General features: G+C 44.3%; 1 protein-coding gene across 1 annotated transcript in view; it reads left to right on the top strand.

Annotated features, from left to right (window-relative positions):
* Positions 1-20019, top strand: part of fgf11a (fibroblast growth factor 11a) — a 97322-nt gene that overhangs the window by 64269 nt on the left and 13034 nt on the right. Inside the window, exon 6 of the mRNA XM_086196823.1 lies at positions 857-960. Coding sequence (XP_086052949.1) covers positions 857-960 — 104 coding nt within the window. The remainder of the gene's footprint in view (positions 1-856; positions 961-20019) is intronic.

Raw genomic sequence — 20019 nt, 5'->3', positions numbered from 1 at the left:
TTCAGTGGCGGCATTTGTGAGATCAGAAATGATTCTGATAATATTTTTGAGAAAGAGCAGATCTGTGTTAGCCTTCTGAAGCTAGCCCTTCGTCATCCCTGCCCCTCGTCATCCTCGTCCCCCGCCATCCAAACCAACTGCTCCAGGGGCTGCAGTTGTCATAGCATTTTGTCGTCATGATGGTGTGACCGGAGAGCAGCTGGCAGCCTGAGGCCGTTTTGTCAGTATCACTCAAGCTCCCGCGTCACGTCCTACCGAGGCACTGTTGTAGATGTCTCACGCTCAAGAGGTCTGAGGAGGACAGACACTCATGCGCTCCACGGGAAAATATGTGCATGATGGAAAAGCACCTGAACAGATTACAGGAAAATATGTAGGCAATCTCATGACTCCAACACACAAGTGCACAACACGGGGGCTGCTCCAGTGGCTGGAGCGAGAGCAGACGCAGTACCTACGTACCAAATCCAAGGCTCCACAGGAGGAGAATTCAGCTAACTGCATTACAAAGTGCTATTTACCATGTCAGGATGGAGGAGGCGAATTCTAAGCAGGCACTTTTGCTTTCTGCTAAGCTGTGGTCACTCTATCTCCCTCCCCAGCAATGGCATTCACCATTCTGTCACTCCTCCAGGCCTCCGGGGTACCAGCAATCTGACTTTTTACTACTAAATTTCCTTTTTATAATCCCTTCCTTCCCTCCCTCCACACTGCCAAGCCCTGATAGATATACTGGGGATGAAACATGAGACAGCTGGAAAGTGATTGTCTTTTTATACCACGAGGAAGCTCTCTGCGCATTTAAGAGAAATAACGATTGTTCCAACATCCTTCCTTCCTCTCTGTGTCTTTGCAGTGCAGTTCAACTTGATTCCTGTGGGGCTCAGGATAGTGGCCATCCAGAGCACCAAGACGGGGCTCTACGTTGCCATGAACAGCGAGGGCTACCTCTACACTTCGGTACGGTCAGCACATACAGCACAGCCTTCAAAGATCATATTTTGTGAGTTTTATCGTGCCAAGGTGACAGTCTGCCACCTCACTGCTGGCAGAGATTAAACAAGGCAGTGTGTGGCACCCCCGGACACACTCTAAATCTCTCTTTTGCTACTGAAATGGAGTGAATGCACAGTTATGACAGCTACTTGTGCTTGTGTGTTGTTGGTGACAGCATCCAACTGTAGGTGTCTCTTATGAACCATTTTAAGTGGCCATTTAAGTATCAGACAGAGGGATGATAGTTGTCAGCAATGTAATTAATTATTCTCCTATTAGACAAAAAAAAAAACTTTATGTAGTCATAAAATACACTTTAAACACAGGAGGCAGGGTTTTCCCTGGCCCCCCGATGTGGACTTCCGTAAAGTTCAGATATATTTCCCCAGTTTATCTACCAGGTATACATGTGGTGAGAATATATTTACTCTACTTCAAAATTGACTGGGACGAAAGAGTAAACCAGTTGCAGCAATACAAAAAACTAGTAAATTGTAAAAGTACATTTTGTAGAAAACTGCAGGTAAATGCTGTATACAAGCTTTGTTTACCACTGATGTAATATTGCAGTACTTAAGTTTGTAAAATTAAACAACACGTCTAGCACATGTAACACATTTCATTACAGCAAACAAATGACTGTCTAGAAGAGTTGACGTGCTTTTTGTTTACTTCACGAACAAAAAAATTACCTAAAATTTGCAACATAATTTATTTATTTTTTTACACTTAATAGAGATGGTTTATGCTTTTACAAATAAAGATGAAATGTGCAAAACAGGAGACTGAAACACCCACGCAGTGAATCATTTAGTCTCATGACTGACCAACTGTTTCTGCGGCCGCCGTCTTCCCAGTTACCCCCAAACTCTGCAAGAGGTCCAGTACGAGCTGGCACCAAAGAAGTGTTGGTTACAACTTACAATTGAAAGACGCCTCTCCTTTTGTCTGTGGACAGCCATAACTGACACGTTGCACGTGTGCGGTTTCTTCTTTGTCACAGCCATGGCAACATCATCTGTACCACTGCCTTCTGACCTGGTTCGTTGGCTTCAGGACACTCGATGGAAGTCAGCTGTAGATCTTCTCTTGAGGCGTTTTTAAAAATTCGACAGGCTGAACTTTATCCGTGCGATGAGCAGCTGCCTCCCCTCAGTCACACCGGCGCTTGTGTGCTACATCTCATGTGCTGAAAGAGGTGGCAGATCTGAGCCACCAGTTTGAGAGGGAGTTTGAAGGACATGTGAATAGTTGGAGGGATGCATCAAAGTGCACTCTATCTGGATGCAGAGAAAACTCTTTTTCACCCCATATCCTTGTGGCGTGCTGGTAAAATATGTGAGATCTTGTTTGAAGTGCATAACAGTGCTCAGTTTCAAAGTCCACGTAATGCTCCCTGCATGCTGCCAGAGACGAGGACATTAGATACGTCCAATTAAATGGAACAACTAAAACTCCTCCTGTGTGCTAAAATCAAATGTGAAATCAATACAGCAGGGGTGGCCGACCAGTCAGAGACCAAGAGCCACATTTTCACTGTGTTACCACAAATCACATCATACACTCGGGCACACATGAACATCACCACATCCCTTCCTCACACACACATACCTTTGTTCAGCCAGATTTATTGTAAATGTCACACACCAACATGATAGTGACAGAAATTGACTCCTACAGTACTCAGACCACAGGCCAGTCATTTTCCACAATGAAAGTTGTGTGTTCTGTCTCACACAGACAAACTCCCAGTTGCTGAAGATTTGAAGTTTTGAAATGCGCCAATGACGCCTTACATATAAGGCAGAATGGCTTGCCATTACGTTCGACAAAAAAAAAACCTCTCCCACTCTGTTAAAAACATCCCGTGTTCATCATCATATTTTCGTTTCGCTGTGCATTCATTCCCTGCCATTTTTAGAGTGAAGTCATCCCATCCCAAGTCATGCACGTTTGACGAAGATACCGAATTGAACGCAAGCGAAGCGAACACGCACATTAAAAAAAACAACACAAACACAAACTTTGATATGAACGTAAGAGCCACATGAAACCGGGCGAAGAGCCGCATGCAGCTTGGCCAGGCCTGCAATACAGTTACATCTGTCCTCAATTCCAGCAGCCTCCTCACTTAGCCAACCACACGTTGAATTCTTGAAAGTCCTCTTTGCCTAGAAAAAGTAGTTGGCAAGTCCAGCTTGGGGTGAGTGCCAGATGAATGAGGAATTTTCTTCCTCATTTGAGTTTGTTCATTTTTAATAAGGAAAAAAGCCAAGCAACCTCAATTGAACTCATTGTTATTGTATTATTATTAAAAAAAAAAGTTTTATTGTCCAAATCCATATTTGAACCCACTGTAAACTGAAACAAAACAAACAAAGAAGCTTTCTCTTAATGAGCCCCAGAAATGGACTTTTCCAGGGCTTGGAAACCTCTAGACAGTTCACAGTAGAGAGGTTATACTTACCCAGGTAGATAGAAGAAAGGTGACCCATTTTCACTGAGAGATGGAACTAAATGGAGAGAGATCCGCTTCTTATACCAAGCGAAGCAGAGGAGGAGGACCCTCCATCTTACCTTAAACTGCTATTTCTGAGCGCAAGTGTCAGCACCAGAGTCAAAGATAGAAGAGGGCATGTTTTTACTCTCACTGCCTTCAGGGTCTGGAGAGAGGAAGTGAGCATCCGTTAGCAACCGTTAGCATGTACAAGGAGCACGAACCCTGGAGGGCAAGGGGATTTTGTGCAAATGGGCTGATATTTTTAATGTGAGCCTAAAATACATTTAATAACGGTGCCTTTTGGGACATTTGTTATGCTTTTCTAGGATAATTTCAGGAATATTTCGGTGGAAGGTCCTGTGTAACCCTTCTAAAGCTCAAGGTCGAAGGCATCCAAGGTGCTATTGGGGCAGATGAAATCATTTTAGCAAAGATAGTCTGGCTGAAAAATTCCGGGGCCACTTGCAAAGTAGTTGTCTGTAGTCTTTATAGTAATCATACGAGTGTTTTGGGTGTGAACGATCACTAAGTCATCCCTCATCACCTTTAAGATGCACCTAATCTGATCACTAAGACTTAAAAACTTGCACCTTAAAATAGCTGTAATCATCCTGCAGCACAGACTTCAGGCTGTGGACCTGTTTTTTATTGGTCAGTGTTGCTATCACTTTGTGCCAGACATGAGATATTTTTTGCAAACTTCCTCCTGTTGCTTTCTGTATACCGTCAGCAATTTAGCCGTGTGCTTCCTTTAAAGATTTATAATGAGGGAGGAGATCATGGCAATCACTTATTGGTCAGTCTGCATTAGGAAGAGGAGAGAAAGGTGAGGTCAGCGAAAAGGTGATAATCCATGCACAAATTAGAGTAAAGGGTGGTAAAATATATTGCGCTCCTCCTGTTAGCATGGAGTTATGGCCGTATAAGTCTCGCCAGCACTTAAGACCAATCTGGGGCTTGTTTCAGAGAAGCATGAGATCACACATCATTTCAGCTTTCTGCAGCTTGTTGGTGAAGACTTCCTGCAGTGCTTCACTCTCAAAGGACATGCTACATTTGGCTTTAAAGCAGCATAAGCTAGTTTAACTGAGCTGCAGCGATGTCTGCTGATGCAGTCAATTCTGTTCATGTAAGAATGAGCAGGGTACCATAGTATGAAACATGAGGCGATAGAAGGACTTCTGTTTCTATTCTTTGTACTAACAGTGAATCTTAATACCATGACTGTTGTTGTGTGGACCCCCTGCAGTACTGTAAACACTAAAATGCTGTTGCTGATGGCTAACTCTACACCCAATGAGCTGTTCGTCCATTCTGGGCGAATATATTGTGCCTTAGTGTGATCTACAAGAAGATGAATCTCCAGGATTTTTGTTGTTGATGTTGTTTGGTTTTGGGTGAAACAAAGAACATGCAGGTTGGATGGTGAGTGTAGTGTAATGAATATGTTTCAATTACTTGAGAATCATTTAAAACCAGTTGTAGCTGCTGGTCCAAACCAAAATGGCAGATGAGGCGAAGGGGAAGCTACGTAGCAGATATTACGCAATGGCTGACAATTGCTCTCCAAGAACAAAATCCAGAGAAATTGTGGTTTATTAACTCAATGCGTGGGTTTGCGGGGCACGGTACTGCACCTCACTGGGTTGAAATGACACCCATGCAGAACCCTTGTGCAGTACATGGAACCCAAAAACTCCTCAAGTAGTTGTAATGTGCTCTGTTTAAAATGAGTGATGACAAAGATTCCTAGTTTCACATGGCACTTGTAAAAGTACAATTAAGAGGCTTCAAACGACAACTCAATGCTCCTTTAACCGAGTTCCTCCTCTGGAGTTTAGAGCGACAGGTGCAATGTGCTGTTTGCTCCCTCTGGCTCTGAGGCACCACCTCATTGTGTGATGTTCTTCGCAAACATCAGATGAAAACACATCACTATGGTCCAGAGGTGTTTTCCCCTTCTGCCGTTTCGTTCAAATGACAAAGGCTCACCTCAGCTGCGGTGGCGCTCCAGCATTCATCTTTCATCGGCGTCTGTGGAAGACATTTCTTTTTGTAGATAATTGCAAGGCACATTATGAGGATTAGAAAACGAGGTGAGTCTTCTCCCAGCAGTGTATTTACCATCAAGGCTTCGTGGAGGAGAGCAAAGTGTTTTTCCCTGCTTACCCACATCATTTCTCTTTATTTATCATCATTCTCATTAAGTGCTCTTTAGTTGTAATTTTGTTTCTTAGTTTATTTGGTAACTTTTTCGTTTCCTTTACTATTCTGTTCTCTACTCCTCTGGTGCCACGATTTGTGATCTTATTACCATTTCTTGTTAAAAAAAAACGAACGTCTTCTTCCACCGTAATTTCCTGATTATTACTGTTATAGTTTCACACCTCAAGTGCAGAAAGGAACCTGGTGGACAGCCTTGTCCCATACATCTCATTTACTTTTCACCCCTGTTAAGAATCCGTTTGAGTCGGGGTGAGTCAAAGATTATGTCGACTCAAATGAGCACCTTAGTTAGGGTTAGACCACCACAGATTTAAAAAGCAGTCCCTCCACAAAAACGTGATAATGTGATCGCATAATTCAGACTCAGACTCGGTTTTATTTGTCACCAAGGGACGGAGCCCAGAGGCGAAGTGGAATTACACACTCAGTTGCCTGATACAGCTCTCACAAACAGTCACAATTATTACAGGTTGATCGTAATAATGGCACACCTCAGAATTCACGAAAGCACGTATACATTTGTTGTGTACAGTATGTGCGCTAAACTTGAGCAGTCCGTTGTCCCAATGGAGGCAAGTGAGAGTGAGGCATCGCAGCGTGGGCCCAAGGGAGCTGGAGAGGGCAGAGGCGGGATTTGGGTAGGAGAAGGGGAGGCCATTTGCGTCGAGGAGTGCGACCACTCTCGCCGAGTCCCAACCAGAGCCACACATTCTACACATAATCAGCCAAAACCCACACATTTTGCGGGTCGGCATTTTGCCACATAAATTATCCAATTCCATACAAAGAGCAGCCATTTTCCTCCTGTTGCCTTGGGGGCATTGTGAAGTGACGTCATCAGAAAGCTGCAAACCCAGCGAAGAAGACATAATGAAGCCTGCAAATCAGTCTCATTTGCCAACGACAATGAGCTTGGAACTTGTTTGACTCACAGAGGTTTGAGCCATGTGTTTATTGAGGTCTGAAATAGAACAAAATGGGAACTTAATTATTCCCAGCACTTCCTGTGATGCAGTCTGATTGCCTGTTATAAGAAGTCATTAGAAATGACTCTTTACATTGAGGCCGTAGCCCTGTGAGGACAGAGTATTGGGGGAATCCCCTTTTTCATCAAACTGCAAGTTTGGCAAATTCTTTCTTTATGCAATTTCATTGCATAAATATCCTGCATATTCCATCACATTTTTTTCAAGACAACATGCCGCATAATCAAGGATTTTTGCCCGCAACAATCATCATGCAAGGACTGAAAAACTTTCTTGTGGCAGTTAAATCTCAGGCTGCCTCCTCTCTTGCTGTCCTGTTTGGTACTAGTATAATGTAATACAGTAGAATTTTCTGAGTACTACTACTCTCAGCAAAGGCTCTCCTGTGAGATTCTTGGTCACTGATATTTGTACAGAAAATCTCTTTTCCCTGTCAAGCCAGATTTATTTCTAAAGCACATTTAAAACATCAGAGCATTCACAGAGGCAAGAGACTGGAATAGTTATCACAGGGTAGAAAAAATATGATGTAAATGATTCAAAAAAAAGAAACAGCTAAAAGCAACTGCAATGTAAACAGTAGACCTTGCCCCTCAACGGCAACGTGAAAGGGCAGGAGGAGCCTCCAGAACAGCAGTTCTGTAGCTGCTAGACTTTCAAAGAGGGTCAAGGGATGTTTTTGCTGTTTCTAGGCTGCCCTGCCTCTCCCCTGAGCCTGCACGCTGGTGACTTAAGCAACCACGAACACACAGCAGTCACAACATCAGGACGTACGATGAGTTTAGTGGACTGCGGTGTCTCCCTGGCAAAGCCTGCATGAATTATTGATCAGATGCAAGAGCAGTAAATCCACAACTCCCCCCCTCTGGCTTTGTTTAACCAACAACACATTTTAACCTCCAGACACATTTAACCCAGACGAGCAAAAGCAGCCCCTCAGAGGAGACGGGGACAAAACAAACAGGAGTTATCTCATCTAAGAACACGTGGTCCTGTCCTAGTTTGCAGCCAAAATGTCCCCCTATGGCCCTGAGAGATGCGAAGGGATCCCCCCTTTGGTAGCGCTCAGTAGGAGCGGGAGGTAGAAAATACATTCTCCCACTGCACCACAGAGAAATAACACACTTCAACACTTTTAATTCTTCATGGATTTGTAAGTTGTTTTGTTAGACAACTTAAAAAGGTGGTTATACGCTCAACGATTGAGCAAATTTGTCCCTATGTGAGCTCCTTGTTTCATGAGGGAAAAACAAGATGATAATCGAGGTGAGAAGAGCATCCTTTTTCCTTTTTCTTTTTTTGCTCATTTCCATAAAAATATTTCAGAGTTTTGTTTCAAATGAAAAACCTGCAGGTTCCACAACTGAAAGCGATACTTCAACCGGATATCATTTTGCTTCACTGACAAATTAGTTAAACCTTTTCCTCCCCGACACTTTGGGACTCCAGAATCATCACACAGTAAAGTCCACATCTTCTTTATTCAGCTTTGATATCAGTAATCCACAAACACTTTAATTTGAGATAAAAACAGACTTTAGCTCTTCCACGTCGGCGCCACTGTGCTCTAGCGTGACTTAGTTGGCTCACCTGAATGCGCCAGCTGGGCACGCTCGGCTCTACCGTGCAGGAGTTTGAAGCGCAGGAGTTATAGTTTGTTTGTATTTGGCTCAAATTTGTGGATTGCAGCTGGGAAGAGAATGTGTGGATTGTATTGGAAGATGCACTTGAGTTTTTAGACAGATGTTTGCGGACAGTTTTGTTGTTGTTAGCCTCAGTCCTAGTTAGCTTCAAGCCTAATCCTTTCTGGAGGTATGCAGAAGTGATGAAGGAGGGGGAAAATGTCATTACGAGCTCCAGAAACCTGTTGTAATATGCACAATAGCATATATATGCACAACTAGTCCTGGTCTGACGACACTTTTCCAGATCACTTTTTAAAGGACTTGGTCTTTGACCTAGAGGACTCAAGATTTGATGTCAAGACTGATCAAGAACACACCTGTGGCATAGGTACTATTTGATTGGATATAAAATTGCTTCAAATGGAACCGATAACTTGACTAATTACTTTCAGAGGCAAGATGCAGCTAATTTTTCCGTAACTAATTTTGGCTTAATAGACCATACTGTAAAGATTCAAATGCCAAAAAAACCCACTCCAGAGTCTGTATATTTACAATGGGACATTCACTGAGACCTCCTGGCTCTGGTCTTGGTTGTGACATGGACTCGACGCACCTCAGTCTTGGACATGACTCGGCTTTGGGGTGAAGGGTTGATTTAATGTTCAAAAGCTTTATAGGGGAAAAAAGGTGACGCTCTCGTCATGGGTGTCGCCTGTCCTTGCGCTCTCACCCTGGTGGGCATGCAGGGTTCCTCGCGCTCCGTCAGGGTTGTTTGATTGACAGGACAGGCTGGATGTGACCACAAGAACAACTATCAGGTGGGTTTGTTGTCACTGTTTCAAGAGGATGGAAGCAGACGGGGAGAGCTGGGAGTGGTGGATGCTGCTGCTGCTGGGAGGGAGGCTCAGACTCATAGCCAACGTAACGACTCCACTGGGAGCAACAACCGCCACCGTGCTCATCTTTCTCCCCCCATCCACCCCGGTCCGTCTCACTCGTAGAGCCTTTACTCGCTTGTCAGTCTGCCGCGCTCCCTGTCCGGCAATTTGTGTCGCTTGGCCTCTGTTGTGGTTTCTCTCTACCTTCTCTCATCCTCCCTTGCTTTTTCTCACCCTGTTAACCTCTTTTACTCACAATATACATCAGGCTCCTGACGTGTCCCTTACCTGCCATCCTGATCCTGCTCCCTTGAGTTCAGCCTCCTTATCCTATCAGCTTTCCTCCTTCACTACCGTCTCCCTTTGCCCCAGGTTTTATCCCCTCACCCCACCCCTACAATTTGTTCACCAGTCAGGCTTTTTGAATGTCATTTAGAAAAGACATTTACATGAGTAGTTTAACATTGCCACTTGCTGTGAATGCATTTCCCTTCATGCATTTCTAAATTTTGAACCAAGTAATGCATCTGCCCACCTAAGTGATGGTAGTTGATGCTGTTTTCCATGATGTCTATATACCGTCACATGATCAGGGGGAGAGAAACCAGACTGAGATAATAACTGATTAAAGTAGAAAAGAAAATTGAAAAAAGGATAAAAAAAAAAAAATACTGAGTCAAGTGTTACATCCATCCATCTTCTTCCACTTATCCTGTTAAGGGTCGGGGGGGTGGAGCCTATCCCAGCAGCTTTCAGGTGAGAGGTGGGGTTCACCCTGGACAGGTCACCAGTCCATGGCAGGGCCATCACATAGAGACAGACAACCATTGGCTCTCCCAGCCACGCCTACGGTCAATTTAGAGTCTGGATTAACCTGGTCCCTCTTGATGTCTTTGGACTGTGGAGGAAGCTGGAGTACCAGAGAGAACCCAGCAGGAACAGGGAGAACATGGAGACTCACCCAGAAAGACCCCGTGTCCCAGCCGGGACTCCACCCACAACCTTCTTACTGTGAGGCCACAGTGCTGACCACTGCACCACCGTGCTGCCTTCAAGTGTTAAAAATGAATGGAAGTTTTGAGAAAATGCCCCCATGAACAAAAGTGATTGTATACAGACACATACTGGTATAAATGCAGTTAAAATCTTCTTTTACACAAGCAGATACAAACAAACCCAGGAACGTTTTTGAGAGGGTGTGTTGTGTTTGCATCTTGTATTGCATATGAAAACCGGCCATGGTGCCAGGACATTGACAGCCAAAGCCTGGTGAGCCGTATTCGTATCAGCAACATCCTGTAAATATAAGATGCAGGTGCCATATTTGGCTGCGCAGCTCCAAGTCTTTTCTCCCACACGTGTCTGAGATGGAAGTTGTTCAGATCTAATAGAAGTGAGTGAAGTCTTAGGGGCAGATGCGTGTGTAGGCCGGGCCTGAATGTGTAATTAGGTCTTGGATTAAGAGGTCATCGACAGATTTTTCTACTTGTTTGCGATCGTTGCTTCACCGATCGTCTTTTCCCTAAAGATATGTTGCGGGTTTCTTTAAAACAAAAACAGTTTTTTTGCACCACAAAGATGAAGATACCACTGAGAACATGGCCAGGTTCGTGACGTGGTGCGTGGAAGTGAGCCGCAAAGAGTAAAATTGTGGGAGAGGTTTGAGCTTCTTGTCCAGTGACCCATCACAGATATCAGCTGCTTGAGTTGACAGGCATCGGCCAAATATGCTCAAAAGACAGGCACTTTGTTACCCCTTCAAGTTGGATGTGCCACACAGGGCTCGGTTTTCAAGTTCAACAGTGACCTACATATACACACACACACACACATATATATATATACTGCATATACACGTACATACAAAGGTACTGCGGTGGCTGTGCAGTACTCCTGTTGTGTTGGAGTGACCGGGACTTGCTCGGCAGAGGTTAATAGCAGGGGAAACTCCTTGTCATAGCTGCATTGTCTAAAGCACCGGTGCGCGCTTACCTGTGGGTACCTCCAGAAAATTGCTTTCCGATAAAAATAGTGCACAGCTGCAGACCTGGCCCACTTTATTAGCCGTGCGGTCCGGAAAAGCCTCCTGGGTAGAGAGACGGTAGCGGAGGAGTAGGGCTGCTGGTGCGGGGGGTGCTGCTGGTGTTTGAAGCTGTTGTAAAAAGGCACACATTGAACAAAATAAGCATGTACACACACTCACACACACACACACACACACACACACTCCTCCTGTTCAATTTAGCGACCCTCCCCATCCCCGCAAACACACATGAGCAGCCAGGTATAAACAATCTGACAGAGGTAGGCAGACGTAATTGGGCCGGATTTGTACACCCTGGACGAGCTCTGCCCAAACTCTCCTCAGTTTAATAGGCTAAAGTTGGGCAAAAGTAAAACTTTACTGGATGACATTGTGGATGTACACTCAGAGGATAACAATGAACACAGCTCCACTTGTGACCCAGTACTGTGTGTAATCTTAGTCGGGGCGGAAGAGAGGAAGCTCTGAGCTCCACTTCTCTCAGGAGAGGATCTGCGTTTGTGCAGCATTAGCATGTTGAGAGGTTTGAGGAAGAGGAGCACTCCCGCTGGATGGCAGGCGTAAGGCACCTGATGAAGCTGTCAAAGATGGCGGACGCTTGTTTACTGACACAAATCGTAGAGCAGCTGTTGGACACTTTACCGCCTTGCTAAGATCCAGAGTGGCTCCGCCAGAAGTGCTCCGCTCTGGAGGATCTCAGAGAACACCACTGGCTAAATTTGGTTCCTACCAAACATTAGTTCCCAAGCACAAAGGAGGTTGCTAATTGTGGGATTTTCCTATCATATATAGCAGGTTGTTAGCTTACATAAATACAGTAAAGATGTACGGGCCTAGAACTGATCCAAGCGTGCTGATGAAGTGCAAAATCAATGTATTTTATGTAAATCAAAGGGAAATGCATGTGAACCTTCGTGCCATAGCCTACAAAAATAATGTAATTGATGTGAATGAGTTGCAACCAAGACCAAGAACTCGTGCTCGCCGGACCCATCTTTATCACAGCTCCACATGTTGGACAACATTGTTGCATTAAGGCTGGATTAACAAAGTTCAACCTACATTCAGCAAACGGCAGGTTGCCAGAACATTAACTGACAGTCCGACTGGACTTGTTCGCTGTCAGATGAGTAATAGATTACTAGAGAAAAATAAAGTTCTCTGTTCTTCTGAATTTGTAAGATAAGTTTCCACACTTAAAATAAGTTTAAACATTTTTTCAGCTTTGTTTTTCCTGACTTAATGAAATAATGATCACCTGACATAATTAGGCATGTGGCCTGTCACTCCTTCCTTACATACTGTGCCTTTAACGCTGCTAATCTTTCTCAGCAGACTTGTTTTTCTCTGAATGTCATTAATTCTGGAAAAAAAAACAACAACCATATTTAATTTTTGTGCTGGGTGAATGCAAACTACTTCAATATGAACAGGGCATGCGAATTTTGCATCGCTTGCATCCCCGTGTAAGATGAGTGTGCCTTCTCTGCACTCTCTATGGCCTCGTTGTGGCTGCAGATCCACCGGGAACTCCTACAGTGATGCACAGAGGTGCCAGGAGGCCTCTGCTCACGTGACCCACCGAGGGGGGGGGGGTGAAAGGGAGAGGTGGTGGCGGTTGGGAGGAAGGGAGGGAGGATGTAGGACATCAGGACGGAGGCAAAATTTCATAACCACCTCTGAGTGCCGCAGCTGCATCTAGAGCCAACACAATAGCCTCGCCGCATTTTGACAAGAGTTACGGCTGTCCCAGTGAGCTGAGCGGGTAGCGCTCTGTTCCGCATTCTGATCACTACTAACAATCAATAAACACACACAAGGTCACATACACACAGTGAGCCGGGGAAGCAGACACACACACACGCAGAGTATAGATGTATCTGAATAGGTTAACCACACACACACACACACACACATGCATACACACGTGAATGTGTGGAAACAATACTTGAGTAGTTTATTGAGATGGATGTTCTTCAGTTACAGTTAACACATCCATCATCACTCCACCAGCAAGCTCTGTGTGTGTGTGTGTGTGTGTGTGTGTGTGTGTGTGTTATACACCTAAATGAAGTCTCCAACAGAGACGACGCAAACTCACTGTGAGATTTTCTTTTTTAAAGGCAGCATCATAAGATGCACCATCATCTCTTATTTAATGTGGAACTCTTCACTTCAACGTCTTGCTTTTTTCATTTCTTTTTGTATCCGTGGTGATTATACATTTTTGAAGTACGATTCAACAGCTCCCCATCATTGTGGTGTAGACCACCAACATCCTATCAAGTAGATTCCAGTAGCCCTTCATCAGCAATCTCTAATAGCACCGATTCATGCATAAAAAGTGGAACTATTTCACAATTTAGACCTTTTAGCTTCAAATACGTATCCATTACTGACTTCAATCTTTCATACAATAATTTGATCTCACTTTAACAGTTATAGAAGAATTTTATCACTGTAGGCATTCGAAGTAAAAAGTTTCATATTTAAGAGTGTTCAAAATTTGGCTGCAGACCAAGTCACTGTAACTAACCTGCTACATTCTCCTGCTTACATGTTGCCGTTCAGCAGTTTTTCGTGATATACTTTCACCATATGTGCTGTCATAGTTGCAGTAATTCCATATTAATTCTCCTTTTAATGCTAATCTGCCTAGTAACAGCCATGATTGTAATGCAGATGAAGCGTACGGTGTAGTGTAGATGTCACCGCCACACGCACACACACATTCTGTGACCTCACACACACTCCGACACACCTGACAGGTGGCTGACTAGCAATTAGTCATTTTCTTCAATAAAGCCTTCAACAAAGTCCTCTTGCAGTATAACACACACACACACACACACACACACACACACACACACACACACACACACACACACACACACACACACACCTCCCTGTCCCCTGTGACCTTCCTCACCCAACCATCCCATCACAAAACACTTGTCTCTTTTTCTTTGAATCAGCACTCTTGTTTGCTTTCTTCTGCTCTCCTTCCTCTCTCACTCTTTCTCCCCCTCTTTTGCACTCTAATCGACCCCCCCTCATACACACACACACACACACACACACACCCTCCTCCTCTCCCCTTGTCACATACACTCATACATAAACGCACCTTCCTCTTCTGACGTGGCAGCAAAGGTGTGCGGACATCCATGGCCTTGAGGAAGAGGAGATGGAGGAAGGAGGAGCTGAAGAGGACAGCAAAAGAAAGGAGGGAATGAAAGGCAGAATGCATTCCTCCCTCCCTCCTCCACCCCTAACCCCCCACCCCCACCTTCTCACTCCTGGAAAATCCCCAAATGAACAGCAAGGGTCTGGTAGTCAAGGTGAGAAGCAGAGGACATCCCTCTCGCCGCCCCCTCCCCCCCCCAATGCACCCACCTACACCCTCTCCAGCTGTTCTCATTATGTGTGAGTGTGTGTGTTTCCCCCTTTTAACTAACTTTGTGGGGCCAGAAAACCATGAGCCTACGATACTTCATAGGGCTTCTTGATTATTGCAAAAGTCAATATTGTGATTATTTTAACTTGTGTTTTATATTATAAACCGGGACTGTAAGTCTTATAGAACCCAGCATCCAACTGTGATTAAAGCCGGACCATCAGCTGATCTGTCTGCATCCAAACACACCATATAATGTAAAAAACAAAACGCTAATTCCCTCCGCAGCCGAAAGTGTCATCTGTTGCAAGTTAATTCGCCAATTAAACACACTGCAAACTCAAGCAGTGCGAGTGCTTATACCAATGCCATATGCCAATACAATCAGGGAACTGAGATCCAATCAGGCCACATTTGAGAGGCGTAAAATCTTCAACAGGAGCTGAAACTGGGAAGAACAAATCCCAACACGCCGCCGCCGCCGCACTGCAACTCTGAGCCTCTCCTTTGAAGCCTTGACTTGGCTGCAGTCACGCTACAGCAGAGCAACGTCATACCGCTGCATTCCAACTCATAGAAACAGCAGGAATCTCTTCAGTTATTATTATCATTTCATTGTTTCTGTTTTAGTTGATCAGCAAAAAAAAACCTAATAATAAAATTCCACCACATTTAAGGCACAAAACAGCAATGTTAATGACGAAGTGCTACACTGCTAGTGTTAGCTGCTAGCTTAACACATGGTCTTCAGATATGACCCTCTGGATCTTTACCATCACTTATTTCTTCTGTATCTGGTTATCCTGCATTCTGGGGTCAGGGTCAAAGGTCACAAACCTGTGTGTGTCATCCCATTTGTCTTCATGTGTTTGGTGTTTTTTGTTGTTGCAGTCAGATATGAAGATCACATTCATGTGCATGCAGATTTTCTTTTGTTTCCTAGTCTTGCCAGTGTTTCTCTTGTGTTATCTGGAGCGTATCGGTCCTGGTCCAGCTCCAGCGCTCCTCAGGGCGTCCCTGTAAATGCCAGAATGTTGGCATGGACTAGGACCCCTCTCGGCCTGAATTGCTAAAAACTTCTCTCTCCTCTGTTAGTCAGAGACTCACAGCCACTCTTGAAGGGCCAGAACAATCATTCTAACTCTGTCTATTGAAAGGTATATTTCACTCAATAAGAAGGATTAGAATTAATGATTTGATGCTAAAATGATTGACAGCTGTTCTGATTGAGGCACCTGCAGACTTCTGAAGAGGACGTTAAATTCCCATAACCAGGTTTGATTCAAACCGTAAAAACGGTTCTCCGGGTGAGCGCGACCTTGATTAACCGCCGACTTCTACTGCAGGATAGTCCGACTTCATTTGTGGGGACATTGAGTTTCTCCAGTTGTAGTTCTTGCATCAGTCAATTTCCAGTGAAATAAGATATAGAGGCTGCTTGTTCTTGCTTCTTTGGAACTTGATAAGGTTGTTTTTCACTTCAGGGTTTGATTTTATTTGATTTTATTTTTTTTAATTTTACTTTGCATTTATGTTTATGCATCAAATAATCAAATGCTGCCTTTGAAAGTTTCTTCCAAGTCGTACTTCATTTTCTTTAAGTCTGAGTGAATCTTAAAGGTCAGCGCTGGTGATATCGCAGCAAAAAAAAGCCAGCGAGGCTAAATGTTGAGCATGCATAAACTAATAAATGATGATTACTCTTATCTTTTATTTTGGATGCTTCCTCAGCTGTTTGTCCTGTTTGTTAAATGAGTTTTTCTGCTAATTTGCTCCGATAATAATCAGCTTTGCTCGTAAACAAGCTTCTGTAACCTTGCTTTGAGGGCTCGCCGTGCTGATTCACACCCTTATGACCAGATTCCCATCTGCAGGTAAATATTTTGTCATCACTGTACAAGGACAAGGGTGCCCACTTAATTTCACCTCCGGGTCGATCCCGGGCCGCTTACACACACTCTCAGTACAGATATTTTACACGTTAAATGTGCTCTTGCCGGAAACTCTTCGCATATAATGACATCACAACCCACAAAATCTCTCTCGGAGGCCAATAAACCAAATTTGCTGTGCAATGTCACAAACTTTAACAACTTCTGCCTCTGTATCACATAAACTCCTCGAGGAAAAGGAGCTTTTTGTGTGAAGGAAAACAGCTTATCAATCCGATCCCCTTCTATAAGCTGAGCCATCATAACCATCACTGCCACCATAACTTTAACCCCCCCGCAGGATATTTTTATGGCTTTCATTGTATTGCGGAGTGGAGAGATGAGAGAGGCATGACAGAGGGAACGAAGAGGAGGATTTGTTCTGACAGACTGTTGAGAGACTTGAGCCTGTAAAGCAAACGTGACCTTTTGACCTTTTTTGTCTCATCATGTATCTCATCCCCAGGAAAAGGAAAGCGTATATCTTCCCTCACTAAGTTGCAAGAGGGGACGGATATCAGTGTTTCGACGGACATCGCGGTCCGTTGAGTGATTGATTGACACGGCTCAGCCTCAGAAACCACAGAATCATTTGGGAATGATAACAAACGGGCCTGTTTCCGGGAGCTCGTTGCTCCTCGGGTCACATAGCCACATTGAACACTTCACACACATTAGCCAGCCGTAACTGACCACTCGATCAAAGTATTTTATGTCCTCAGTTGGAGAAAGAACACTGCAGACCGTCACTCTGTTGCTGCTACAAACACAATTTAGAAGCAATTTACCGTAAGAAGACAAAGTATTTGTGTTGACGTCACGTCTTGAGGTGGGCTCCTTGTGGGAAACTTGGAGAGGGAAACATGGTGGTGGCTACATCGGCAGCAACACACTAACACACTAACAAATCACCTGGCTACCCTCTCCTTTTTTTAAAATGTTTAAATGAACAGAAATACGCTTGATTTTTATTTTTAATTAATGCCACTGGAATATTTAGGAAAAAATTCACATCTAAGCAAAATGTTAAATTCCCATTCAAATAAATCCCGGATCCAGATCACTCAAAATTAATCGTCCATCCTGGGTTGGATTGTTAAGTAGCGGTCAACTTGAAAAATTTCTCTTGAGGTTTTTAAATAGAACATTTATCCAAATTCATAAGTACAGAAGGCAAAAACCGACAAATGTGTCCATCAAACTGGAATCTAAGGAGTTCAACGTGCTTGTTGGGTTTTTTTGGTACATTTTCCTCTCTTATGGAAGACAAACCAGCTCGTCTGATTTTTTTTGGATGTTGTTGCTGGTATACAGTTATGCTATCAACAGCTCGCGTGACGCATTCAGCGCTCTGCTTGGGCATTCTTGACTTTTCTCTCAACTTTGCTTTTCAGTTTCTGTGTACCGCCCTGCAGACTGATGCCCTTTTCTGGGGATGGGTGGGGTGTTTATCTATGCTAATTAGGAACAACTTCACAAGGGTAATGGGATTCCTCATTATTTGAACAAAGGTGAGGACATGAATTTGGTTTGCCTAGAAGTAATCCTCCTCAACCTCTCTTCAAAAGTCAGCCATGATGAGGGTATTAACGTAGTTGTAGGCAAAGAAAGTTTTTTTCTACAGTATTAATACAGTAGCTATTCACCGCTAGCATTCATTACAGCTAAGCTAACTAGCTGGTGGTCCCTCTCCCTCGTGTGGAGAAGGAGAGACGAGAGGGGAATAAATACTGTATCTGTATACCTGAGACCATAAATGATGAACAAAAGTCCCCCCCCCCCCCAAGAAATTAGCATTTCCCTTAAATTAAAAGCTGTCGCTCTGTGCTATTCTTTCTTAACTAGCATCAGTAAATATGTCACTATGGACTCAACAGTTTGTTTTAGGCCCCCCCCCCCCAGGGAATGAATTAATCAGATAACACAGGTGTGGGACGTCGCTGGTCCGTCTCGCCACCTGGAGAGACACAGAGGAAGCAGCAGATCCCTGGAGACTGTTAGCATCTCCTCAGGGACACTTTGGCAGGCAAGATGCCAGGTAGAGGGGCTGACTTGGTTATGGGCCACTCTGGACTCCAGGAGGAGATGAAACCCTCAGTCAAAGCGAATCCAGTTTTCTGGCCTGGAAGGTTTTTTTTAACACCAGATAATTTCAGTAAAAAAAAAAAAAAAATTTTAATTCTCCACAAACATCTGAATATTGGGCTGCACGGTGGTGCAGTGGTCAGCACTGTGGCCTCACAGCAAGAAGGTTCAGGGTTTGAGTCCTGGCTCCAGCACAGGATCTTTCTGTGTGAGTCTCCATGTTCTCCCTGTTCCTGCTGGGTTCTCTCTGGTACTCCAGCTTCCTCCACAGTCCAAAGACATCAAGAGGGGACGAGGCTGATTGATACTCTAAATTGACTGTAGGTGTGAATGTGAGTGTGAATGGTTGTTGGTCTCTGTATGTTGGCCCTGTGATGGACTGGTGACCTGTCCAGGGTGAACCCTGCCTCTCGCCCGTTGATGCTGGGATAGGCTCCAGCCCCCACGACCCTTACTAGTAAGGAATAAGCAGAAATTTACAGTCATGCAGTGTTATTTATTTGACTTGAAACCCAAACTTTTAGACCGGGGCTTGATTTTGCCCCCCACCCCCAGCTGTTACTGGACTCTTCACTTGCTCAGCAGTGATTGTAGTATCTGTCAAAACTACAACCCTTGTTGGTGAGATGGGGGGGCTCCCAGTGTGTTTCGACTGCAACAACAGGAAATGCAGCTATTGATCACCAGCTGACACTGCAAACACTGAACACTATAAATATGACACACACACGCACACACACACACACACACACACACACACACACACCCATAAAAGCCTGCATGTACTGTACATGGGGCTCATTGATGGTGAGAAATACGTTCGTCCTTTGGGACGAGGTTGATAAGTGTCTGCGACTTAAAGCCCCTGAATTAACCCGTGCTTGCCCGATCAACGCTTGTAAGTCGCTTTAAGTTCTTCACGCTCGGTTGCGTCGCGTATCCAATCAAAGCCTAATCCAGGTTTTTTTTTTTCCAGTCCTAATGCTTATTGACTTTTCACAGAGGTCTTACATAGAATCAATTCCAGCTGAATGCATGGGAGCTTTAATGTTACCAGCAGCTGTGTGCTGGTGAGCGGCGCTGGGTAGCGTCTGTAGGTGTCAACACACGAAAATGAGACGTGTGTGTGTGTGTGTGTGTGTGTGTGTGTGTGTCATTACAAAACTAATTCTTTTGTACTTTCACTGCCTCCTTCTATCTTTTCACAATCTCTCCTGTCACTTTTTACCCCACTTTTTTTCTCCTCTTCTTCTCTTTTTTTCTCCCCTCTCATCTTGTTCACTCTTTTCCCTCACCACTCCCTGTCTCACTCCATCTCGCTTTTTTCTCTCCTCTGTCTGTGGGAGTG

Source organism: Aulostomus chinensis, chromosome 24 (genome assembly GCF_037954235.1).
Source record: "Aulostomus chinensis isolate RoL2024-O1b breed Wild chromosome 24, RoL_Achi_v1.0, whole genome shotgun sequence".
Classification (NCBI taxonomy): Eukaryota; Metazoa; Chordata; class Actinopteri; order Syngnathiformes; family Aulostomidae; genus Aulostomus; species Aulostomus chinensis.
Note: the sequence above shows the minus strand (reverse complement) of the source record. Positions and strands in the feature narration are given on the sequence as shown.